The sequence below is a fragment of the Sorghum bicolor genome, chromosome 7 (genome assembly GCF_000003195.3).
Source record: "Sorghum bicolor cultivar BTx623 chromosome 7, Sorghum_bicolor_NCBIv3, whole genome shotgun sequence".
Lineage (NCBI taxonomy): Eukaryota > Viridiplantae > Streptophyta > Magnoliopsida > Poales > Poaceae > Sorghum > Sorghum bicolor.
Window position 1 is genome coordinate 61,076,890 of NC_012876.2, and position 11,653 is coordinate 61,088,542.

Below are 11,653 nucleotides of genomic sequence, written 5' to 3' on the forward strand. Positions count from 1 at the left end.
CACCGTAGGAAAAGAAGCCCTTAGATGTTGTATAAAAGAAAAGGGCCCAATTGCATTTGATTGGGCTGTCATGATAGGGCCGAATTCTGGACCTGAATAAACACGTTTTCAGCACGGCCAGGTTTTTAGCGGCGAAAACAAGAAGGAATAGGTGACACCGAAAGAAACGAAACAAACCTCATGACAGCTGGCCCCACTCGCTGATGGTCCCACATTCCATGTCCGAGGTCAGGACTCCGCCACTGGCAGCACCCGGTAGCGGGTAGCCGTAACTGCCCCGGCCCTCCGGGTGCGGGTGCGAGGTGCGGGTGCGGCGCGGGCGAGACGAGGCGAGCAGAGGCAGCAGACCAGCGGGTGGTTCGTTGGCGTTATCTTCAAGGCCAATCGAATCGCACGCTCGCTCGCGTTATCTTCCTCGACTTGTCAGTTGTCGCCGCCTCCTCCTCCCTTCCCATTCCCATCCGCAGTCATCAGTCAGCAGCCGCCCCCCTCACACGCCTCCGCTCTCGCTCCGCCCACGCTTCCCTGCCGGCTCTCCGATCTCCAGGGCTTCCGCGGCTGTGAGGCGCCGGCGATGGCGGCTCCCGTGGTCGACGCCGAGTACCTGCGCCAGGTCGACAGGGCGCGCCGCCACCTCCGCGCCCTCATCTCCAACAAGGGATGCGCCCCGATCATGCTCCGCCTCGCGTACGTACATACGCCAATCACTCACCCTCCTCACGCACTCGTGTACTCCCCCGGACCCCCCAACTACTGCTGACTTTTTCCCCCCGCGGCCCTGTTGCCTCTGATTGGCATGGGGATTCCAGGGCTGTTGAACCCTTGATGGCTTAGTCTGTAGCGCGCTTGCTTGCTGCTCTCTCGTGCTTCACGGTTGAGCTGACTGGCGTGTGAGGTTTGCGCGCCTGGTTTCGTGCCTAGTCGCGGTTTCGTCTGATTTGGTTTCGCTCTTTGCTGAGGCAATTTATCGAGCACTTTGCCTGCGTGTTCGCGTGCGCGTGCCCTAGCGCATAAGCGTCTCCTAATCTTAGTTTCCTTGCCGCGGCTGTCGCACTGACACGAAGGGTAGGTGGTGATGAATTTCGGGTTATTAAATTCACATCTTAATCTTGTTAGAATTGTTAGGATAGAACACTTAGTCAAATCACAACAATAGCCCAATCTGTGTCATACAGTAGTGCTGCAACTGTCACAACCGTTTTTCTTAGTTCCATAGATAGATCGTGGAAAGCTCAGACAAGATGCCTGTTCTAGCTCAACTAGGATTACCTTTGCTTTACTCATGTCATTATGTGGACTGTGGAATTGGTGACAGGTGGGTAGGGTACTAGGGTACCTCTGTATTCCTGTTTGAGTTAGGACTTGGGAGAAAGTATTTTATCGGCTAATAGACGAAAATATATGGTGCTTACTTGGTGACAGCTTATGAGAAGCTCCAGTAGAGCACAATTTTGTAGAGGACCACTCCAACTGATATGGCTCACTAGCGTTATGTTGGAGTTCCCATACTTTTACATACATTGGATTCATATTTATACTATTGATATGATAACCAGTTAAATCACACCAAATTGGCCTCCATTTTCTGTAGGATTCTTCCAGAAATGTATCCTGCTTAATATGAATTGAGCTTACACCATTCTTCCTGTCATTCAAACACTGAAGACTTTTGCTCTCCCTTGCAGATGGCATGATGCTGGAACTTATGACGTGAAGACAAAGACCGGTGGTGCAAATGGTTCGATTAGATATGAGGAAGAGTACACCCATGGCTCAAATGCTGGTTTAAAGATTGCCATCGATCTCCTTGGTATGCATTATTTATACTCAATACGATACTGGATGCCTGTGCAAGAGTATTATTGTTATTATTATATCGACCTATAAACTAAGTATGATCTACTTGAATGAGGATTTTGAAGAAATCAATTTGCAATTTTTTTCTAGTTTCTTTCTGATAAACTGAAACTCCTTTTCTGTGACTGGGTTTTCTGCTACCTTCAAGGTCAGATAACAAAATAATGGATTTTCATTCAGTTATTCTGGGATGATAAATTGAGAAAATTATATAGTATGATTTTAGCTGTTGCTGCTTAGAGAAGTCCTCCCATAATCATCTACTTGGTCAGAACTATTAGTTTTAGGTCTATTCCCTGCCATTCAGACATGCAGTTAGATTATGTACTCATGACAATGGTTACCTGTATTATACTATAAAGCCTTAAATGTAAAATCAAAAGGTGTCTTAGTCAGAGCAACTGCAGTTTATGAGAATGCTACTGTTTGTAAATCATACTCCATGTGGAATCATGGTGATTTGTATTTCTTGTTTCCTTCTGTATTTCTTCGCTTCTGAAATAAATGAAATCATTAGTATTGCTTATTCAGTTGTCTCTTGTTTTCCTCTAGAGCCTATCAAAGCAAAGAATCCCAAGATAACATATGCAGACCTTTATCAGGTAACTTGGGATCACCTTAAATTTGCTCTTCTATAGGTTGTCTGGCTTTTTTAACCCTGTTGTGATTGGACTTTTTTATCCTGTTGGGAAGGGTGAAACTCTGAATTCAGTATAAATACTGACCTGCTAAGTATTTATAAACAGCTTGCTGGAGTGGTTGCAGTTGAAGTGACTGGGGGACCAACTGTTGAGTTTATTCCTGGGAGACGTGTATGTAAAAAAACCATTCCTTCATAATTGGATTCATTTTTCCTGATGTTCACTCTGTAACTGGTTGACGTTAATCAGGATTCGTCAGTGTGCCCCCGTGAAGGGCGTCTGCCAGATGCTAAGAAAGGTATTTACTACCTTGGCCTATACTCGTGTGGTTTTAACTGTAACATGCCATGTATCCTAAGTTCCTAACATTATTCCTTTAACATGATTAATTGATTACTCTGGAAGTTTGAGAGGGAGGGAAGGAAGGATGGTACTGCGTAATTCATGTGTAAAACCTTCTTGTTGCTTCTCAACATCAAACTGTTATGTGTATCTGCGCTCCATGTTTGCTCGTGGATTTCTTGCCTGAAGTCTTATTGAAAAACACAAATATCATTTTCTATTAGGAACTGTTCCTGCATTTCTCCATATAACTAGTACTATATACAACATGTGTCTGTATCCAGCTTTGGTAATTTTTATCCTGATGGCTTTGGTGTTATTCTGTACTTATTATTTGATCGCATCTGTTGCTAATGTACATCTCGTTTTTTTGGCTTCTTTGCACGAATAGGTGCACCACATCTGAGGGACATCTTTTATCGGATGGGCTTATCGGACAAAGATATTGTAGCTCTATCAGGGGGCCATACTCTGGTAAATTGTTATAGTCTCTGAAGGAGAAACTCATTTGTTCATGAGTGCATCTTAATACCTTTGTTCTTTTAGGGAAGGGCTCATCCTGACAGGTCTGGATTCGAAGGTGCCTGGACAAAGGAGCCTCTTAAGTTTGATAACTCATACTTTCTGTAAGTCGAACAAAGTCAGAATTTCTACTTGGTTTGCTGACTAGATTCCATACGGTAAACGAGAGTGTTGTCGACTAATTTATTATGTTATTGCAGTGAGCTGTTGATTGAGGAATCTGAGGGGCTTTTAAAGCTCCCAACTGATAAGGCACTGTTATCAGATCCTGAGTTTAGGCGCTATGTGGACCTTTATGCAAAGGTGAATAGGACTTATAAGTTATCATTATGCACAGCACACTTTAGCACCTTGTTTGGTTAAGGTTCAGATCCACTGATTCAGAACCATGTCTTTTGTTCATACCGCAGGATGAAGATGCCTTCTTCAAGGACTACGCTGAATCACACAAGAAACTCTCTGAGCTTGGCTTCACGCCTCGCAGCACAGCATCAGCCAAATCAGACCTTCCAACCGGTGCTGTACTTGCACAGAGCGCCTTTGGGGTAGCGGTTGCTGCAGCCGTAGTCATCGCTGGCTACTTGTACGAGGCTTCCAAGAAGGCCAAGTAGATCGCAAAGTTGTTCTTTGCTTAGCAAGTATGAAGATCGAATAACAGGATCATAGAAATGAGGTACTCGGACAATGTTTCGAAAACATAACATCCCCTTCATGTTTACACTGGTTTCATGATTTACAATGATATGGAGATGGCATAGCCTACTATTGGAAGTATCTGCATTCTGTGTAATGATGCATTTGGAACTTCTGTGGAAGTTGACAGTAGGAATTGCGTTTTGGCGCTCTCGCATTTTTGTGTTTGAGGCAGTGGTTTTAATTGCCGTATAGAATTTTTTTTTGATTGAAAGTTTAAATGGTTTTAATTGAACTCCATGAAGCAGCAAGTGTTGGTGAAGCAGGAAGATGCGGAACCGAATCGAATCAAAACGGGGTGAATGCAGGAAGATGCGGGGAGTGCATCATATGAGAAATCGAAAGCGTTTGTCGCGGATTTTAGCAGTGAGCACCGAGCACCTGGCTGTTTCAGAGGTGCAAATCCAGAAACAGCAAATCCGCCACAAACGGCCACGGCCCACGTGGCATCGTTTGACAGCGACCAGTGCAAAAGCATTTGGTACGCACAGACTATTCCAGCAACAAACCAATGGCGGATTTGGATTAACATGCCTGGAAGGAAGGATATATATTTCTTTTCTCGAGCATAAACAAAACCCAAAGGAGCAAGACGGACGTAAACTGCCACGCACGCACGCCATACCGCATGCCACGTCGAGAAGGCTTCCCGTACGTGTTTTATACACTTGAAGTACCCGTCGCATGACGCAAATCGAAAGGGAGGTTTTTTTTTCTGGCTTTTCAGCTAAGCGAACAGAATGTCAACAGCTGATAATATAAACTTTGGAGTAGTATCGTGTGTGTGTCGTACTGTCGTGTATGATATCCGATCGACGGGATTATTGTTCCGTCCACCGTAAACTCTACTAACCGCGAGCATGATGCGGAGAGTTGGTCGGGAGTGGATGCACCAACGAGGCAACGACACCCGACACGTGCGGGGATGAGGGCAACGTCCCGGTGCAGTATTAATTCCCCCCACACTATAAACACATGACATGACATGATGAGTTGATGACGCTGGAGTTCACCAACCTGATGGAGTGTCTGTGTACCATTCCAACACATCCGGCCGTGCCTACCTGGATCAACCTGAAACTGGCGGCGATATATTGCTAGCTGGCAGTTCTCTAGAGTGTTGGGCTACGTAGCAGCTGTTTGCGTGTGTAGTATATATCCAGTCACGTTTGTGTTGACTCCGTCTCTCTGTAATAATAAACTAACCACCTAAAAGCATAGCCTCCTGTATTAAGATGCAAGGTCAAGGACGCCAAACAAACGAAATTAAAGGCACACGTTTAGTTAGTGTGAGGAAGTACTCCCTCTGTCCCTTTTTAATTGTCGCTGTTGGTGTGCGTGCCACAAGTTTGACTCGATTTGTAGAAAATACGTACAACATTTGTATCTCCAAATAAATTTGTTAAAAAACTAGATTTAAAGATCTTTCTAATGATACTAAGTATGTATTATAAATATTAATATTTTTTAATATATAATTGCCTGCAGTTGTTTTTCGGGAAGCGCAAGCGATAATTAAAAAGGGACGGAGGGCGTGACACTGACACGGACGCCGGTTCACCGCGCGCGCACATCAACTTTGTTGTACCATGCCCTGCCTACCATGGGACGACCACCTAACTCTTGAAAATTCCATCATCATCAGGAATACAACTCGTGAGGCTGAACGCATGAATTCACGGCCATTGCTTGGAAATTGGAATAATGCGTGGATGAGAAAAACATTAAGGCATTGTTTGGATGTAGTCGGATTCGCATCAATCCATATGTGTTGGAGTGGATTGGAGTGAAACTTGAACTAAATTCCACCCCAATCCACTCCAACACATGTGGATTGAGATGAATCCGACAACATCCAAACAAGGCTAGATTTGGAGGCGAGAAGCAGAAGTCCAGAATTACCACCACACCACGCTCCACGCATGAATCCATCATCCAAAGAATGTGTTTGGTAGGCAATAGAATCGGACGGCACATGGCAGGGTGAAGCTACTACTAGTTTGTCTGGAGCGTTGCGGGGACCGCCGCGCCGGCCAGCCGGCCGATCTGATTCATCGGCAGCGCCTTGTCGCCGTCGTCGTCGTCTCGTCGCTGACGGCGCAGTGCGGTCCAGGGTGCAGCAGGGGCGATCGAAATGGCTCCTCTGATAGGTCAACACGAGGTGCTTGGTTGGTGCTAACGTACGGCAACGCGAGAAAAGATTTGAGACGGTTCGGTCCATTGTTTGGTTGGTGCTAACGTACGGCAACGCGAGAAAAGATTTCGCGGCACATGCATGGAGCACTAAATATAAATGAAAATAAAAATTAATTGCACAGTTTACTTAAAAATCGCGAGATGAATCTTTTAAGCTTAGTTACTCCATGATTAGACAATGTTTATCAAATAAAAACAAAAGTGCTACAGTTTCGAAAACCAAAAAAAAATCGGAACTAAATAAGCCCTTGGTTTGGTTTGGTTGGTACACTGATTTCCGCAGGTTAATTTGTGCAAATCCCAGTTCGAGGTTTTCGTCGCGTGGCGTGTGTTAGTTCCTCCTAACGAGACAGGCAAGACCTGGCCGACGGTACGGCAATGGTGCACCTATTTACGTAGTACGTGGGTGCCAAAGGAACGCACACCTTGTTGCACGGTCACAAAAAACGACCTGTGGTTCGGAGCGTGTTTGGTTTGCTCGATCACAGGACGATCCGATCCTAAGAAAAAAGAGCTTGAAAATAGCGTTTGGTTTGGGTCAGCGTGACATTCCATCCATCAATAGGTCATTCCATTTGTTAACTCTGCATTCTCTAGAGCTGATTCTTCATTCGTCGGAAAAGTGATGCACAAATTGATTCTACATACATGTGTGGAGCGAACCCATATATGCCGGATGGAGTTAATAACTTTCAGACCAAAGACGTTATTATTTTACAATTTTCAGTTCTTGTTTAGTTCTCACCAAAAACCAAAAACTTAAAACTTTTTAAGATTCTCCGTCACATCAAATTATATGGTATATGCATGGTGAATTAAATACGGATGAAAACAAAAACTAATTGCACAGTTTGTCTGTAAATCACGAGACAAATCTTTTAAGCCTAGTTAATTCATAGTTGGACAATGTTTGTCAAATAAAAACGAAAATGCTACAGTAGCAAAATCCAAAAAAATTTCACAACTAAATAAGGTCTATATATTGGAATGAAACTCTATAACATCGTTCGACGCATAAATACTTGTGGTTCTAACTCGTAGTGGGCACGTGTCGTGAGTTTAGAGTTCAGATCACATATATAAGACAAAAAGAGTTCCATTCATGTAGCCGATGCTAGCTATTTTGCACTCTCTCTTCTGCTTTGTTTCGAGTTTCTTGCTCAGTTTCTTCTGAGCTGTTGTGTGTTTTTCTGGTAACCCTGTAGTTACCTAGCATTTGTACTGTCAAGACCTTTCCACTTAATGAAAAACACGCTTCTGCGTGGTCTAAAAAAAAAGAGTTCCATGCTTCTAATTTGTATGGGACTTGAGTCTGTCCCAGATGAGAAAATGAGACATAAGAGCATTATAAGAAGTAAAAAAGATGCGTGAATTTTCTTTATTCTTTAATACGAGGTATATATATGAAGAGATATATAGATACAGAGATATAAACATAGATATATATTATATATCGATATAGATATAGATAATTATATATATGAATGTGGATGCAGATGTAGATTTAGGTGTTTTCAAAAAAAGAAAAAAAGATGTAGATGTTGATACAAATATAAACTAAATTATAATATTCTTTAGTTTCATTTCATCTCCAGATATATACATTAAATTATATACAATCCTCTTTTTTGATGTGTTTATATAATCTTCATTGTTCCATTTCATCTACTAACTAACATAGTGTGTGTACAGTCCCGCCCGTAAGTACTCGTTTGCAACGCACAACACAACACAACACACGGCAGGTCCACAAAACAAGGTGCTGCTGCGTGTTCCGTTGCTAGATACTACTACTCTATACATCATACACGTTCAGGATTGAACAGGTCACGGCAGGAGATTTCCATGAGCTCCTGCAACAAGAATTCCAGTTCCAGTTCTACTGACGACGACAATCAGCGCTGCCGCTGGCCTACCCAGCATTTGCATGCATGCAGATTAAGGAGTCATAATAACTTTATCTGTACCAGCACGTTGTTGCTCAGAGAAGACCTAACTAAGAGACTAGAATTAGCGCGTGGAATTAAGGAGAGAGGGCCAGGGTTTGGTGAAATCCCCGTAACGAACGAAAAGAGAAAAAAGGACTGACTTCGCCGAATCGGATCGGGGAGTGCCCTTTTTAAATTGGGTGCTGACCACAAAATTAACAGATGATGAATCTAGTCACCTAGGAGTACTGAGTGTACATAACATACGGTCGTCTATATATACAACATGTGCCATAGTATTGCCAGGTTAGAAACTCTAATTCAAAAGTCTGATTTTGCTTATATGAAACATATATCCATTACAGCCACTGCACTGCACATATAGCAACGTTTATAACGCCTGCAACAGCACTATATATATATCATCCGTGACACAGCTTGACAGGGCAAATCCAAAGCTATTTACTAGTCGCTGGTGAGATCAGGTGTATATATATCAATCAACTCACGTGTTTGTAGCCCGTGCTAAACGCTGCCGATATCTGTCACTTTTATTATCTATATAAAATAACAATATAATCAGGTCTTCGCAAAAAAAAAAAATTCGTGTGATCGTCGTTAGCATTAGCAATAAGTGAAGTCGGGCCGGGCCGGGCCGGGCCGTTCCCATCCCGTCAACTCACACCCACACAACCCAACCCAACGCTGCCCACCCACCAACTTCCTTTCCTTCCCCATCCTCTCCTTCTCATCTCTCGCCGCTTGCCAACCACCCGCCTATAAAAACCCCGCGCCCCCGCCCACCCGCTGCCATTCTCCAATCCAATCGCCGAGCTCGCTCCCCTGCCCGCCCTGCGCAGCCGCCGCCCGCCGCTCCACACAGCAAAGCGATAGCCAAAGCGAAAGCGAAAAGCGAGGCAAGAAGCAGGCCGATGGGGCGGTCGCCGTGCTGCGAGAAGGCGCACACGAACAAGGGCGCGTGGACCAAGGAGGAGGACGACCGCCTGGTGGCGTACATCCGCGCGCACGGCGAAGGGTGCTGGCGGTCGCTGCCCAAGGCGGCCGGACTGATGCGCTGCGGCAAGAGCTGCCGCCTCCGCTGGATCAACTACCTCCGCCCCGACCTCAAGCGCGGCAACTTCACCGCCGACGAGGACGACCTCATCATCAAGCTGCACAGCCTCCTCGGCAACAAGTACGTGTCTGCCCGTCTCTGCTGCTCTGCTCCTTCGCAGTACCTGCCTGGCCGGCCTCTCGCCGGTTTCCTTCATCGGCGGCGCCACCCAGCCAAACCAACCTGAGCATCCGATTGATCGATTGCCTTCATCTTCCTGCAGGTGGTCGCTCATCGCCGCGCGGCTCCCGGGGCGGACGGACAACGAGATCAAGAACTACTGGAACACGCACATCCGGCGGAAGCTGCTTGGCAGGGGCATCGACCCCGTCACGCACCGCCCCATCGCCGACGCCGGCGCCGGCACCGTCACCACCATCTCGTTCCAGCCCAACAAACCCAACGCCGCCGTCGCAGCGCAGGCGCCACAACATCAGCCGATCAAGGCGGTGGCGACGGCCGTCGTTAAGGTGCCCAGGTGCCCCGACCTCAACCTCGATCTCTGCATCAGCCCGCCGTGCCAACAGAAGGAAGACGAGGAGCTGGACCTCAAGCCCGCCGTCGTCGTCAAGCGGGAGGTGCTGCAGGCCGGCCATGGCGGCAGCCTCTGCTTCGGCTGCAGCCTGGGCATCCAAAAAGGAGCCCCCGGGTGCAGCTGCAGCAGCAGCAACAGCCACCACCGCTTCTTGGGGCTCCGGTCCGGCATGCTCGACTTCAGAGGCCTCGAGATGAAGTGAATGAATAAGCCGCCCATGGCCATACGATCGATCGAAATGGCCAGCAGCCGAATTCTTCTCCTTCGTTTGGTTTGGTTCTTGGCTTGTTGGATTTGGGTAGGGTAGCTAGTAGTTGGCTAGCTGTTGGTTTTTTAGTAGGAGGATACAGGATGAGAAGGAGAGGCAAGAACGGCGAGGAGGATTCGTAGCTCGTGTCACTACTCACTACCTCATCAGAGAGCATAGTGGTAGTAGAGAATAAATCCTCCCTGCTCTCTTCTCTTCCATTTTGTGTTTTTTTTTTAAAAAAAAAGTCCCCTGGCTGCCTGAATGAATGTCAGGAATAATCACATATAGTATAATCTGATGCTAGCTAGCAGGTAATTAGTACATGTGTAAATTTTCAGCCTCAACGTCTTGTTTTGTGGAGAACATATGAAGTATTCAGAGTCGATAGAGTGCATATGCTCTGTTCTCTGAATACCTGATCCTCTGTTTTGTGGAGAAGATAAAGAGTATTACAGTCTTACAGACATGTGCTTACCTGCTTACCAAATTGGTTTTCCAGATTTAGCCGTCCAATCATGGCGCGCTTAGCTTAGCTGACCTGACCACACAGACACAGCCTGCATGATCTCTGAAGCCTGAAGACACTTGTGTTTATTTATTGGCCATGCATAAAGATCTTGGACTCAAAGAACACTTTCTTCCCGGATACTTTTCACTCGTCTTGTGCTGCTACTAGTAGTAGTAGTAGTAGTAACTAAAAGGAAAAAGTGTCCCTGAGCCGTTGCTATTGGGCACGAGAGAAAAAGAGGGATGAAGCTCCAGCAGCAGCAGGTCTCCTCTTTCTGAGGTCGCCATCGTTTTCAGCGGCAGCTGATGCCGCGGCCGGTCGGCGGTGGCAAGTTGCCGGCGAGAGTAGATTGCGGCGGCGGCGACAAGGAAAAGCAGCGGCTTCGCTTCGGGCGGCACAACCAACCAAACGGATGGGCACAGGTCGCTGCTGCTCGAGGCGGACGGACGGGCGGGGCGAGCGCCGCTTTGCGTCGCTGTCGCCGCCGTGAATGCAGTGACGGATAGGCATATAGGAGGATTACCACAGTTCACAAATCATGCTTTTCTCCCTATGATGAAATGAAATCGAACTAATTTTCACGGAATGAAGAAACCAAACTAATTCCGCAAAATCCCTTGGTTGTTCCACGGAATGAAGAAACGGGGCTGAAGCCTGAATGGCAGGATGCCACGCGCCTAGTCATAGCGTGGGATTGGGGGGGTGGGGAGCTCGTGGCGGCCGGCGGGCGGGGGGGCATGACGGCGGGCAAGGCGGTTGGCGGTGGATCGGATGGGTCGACACCTGTCGTCCTGTCGTCAGTTTTAGAACGATTGCCGACATGACGCTGCACCTTGCTGTCCTAACAAGAACGACATGCGATGCGATGCGTGCTTCTCGTCTCGTGACCTTTGGAGTTGGAGCTGGCGAAAACCGATCCTGCGATCCAATCCAAAGCCTGCAAGGTCTTCTTCTTCTTCTCATCTTGATCGTCGTTGTCTTCTGGCTACAGAAATTAGAAGGCTACGCCGCGCATCTCATTATGATAACTAAATGCATGTTAGTAGATGATGTATCTTGTTGACATC

At 46.5% G+C, this 11,653-nt stretch overlaps 2 protein-coding genes across 2 annotated transcripts; both read left to right on the forward strand.

The window, feature by feature from the left end:
• LOC8058035 (probable L-ascorbate peroxidase 4) lies at window positions 306-4,212 on the forward strand. Its single transcript, XM_002444575.2, has 9 exons — window positions 306-687; window positions 1,686-1,810; window positions 2,410-2,459; window positions 2,604-2,669; window positions 2,748-2,796; window positions 3,232-3,314; window positions 3,387-3,466; window positions 3,563-3,665; window positions 3,773-4,212. Exons 1-9 carry the CDS (start codon window positions 575-577, stop codon window positions 3,971-3,973), a joined length of 870 nt encoding a protein of 289 aa, XP_002444620.1. The 5' UTR covers window positions 306-574; the 3' UTR covers window positions 3,974-4,212.
• On the forward strand, window positions 8,995-10,542 carry LOC8057846 (myb-related protein Zm38). Its single transcript, XM_002444576.2, has 2 exons — window positions 8,995-9,374; window positions 9,517-10,542. Exons 1-2 carry the CDS (start codon window positions 9,112-9,114, stop codon window positions 10,028-10,030), a joined length of 777 nt encoding a protein of 258 aa, XP_002444621.1. The 5' UTR covers window positions 8,995-9,111; the 3' UTR covers window positions 10,031-10,542.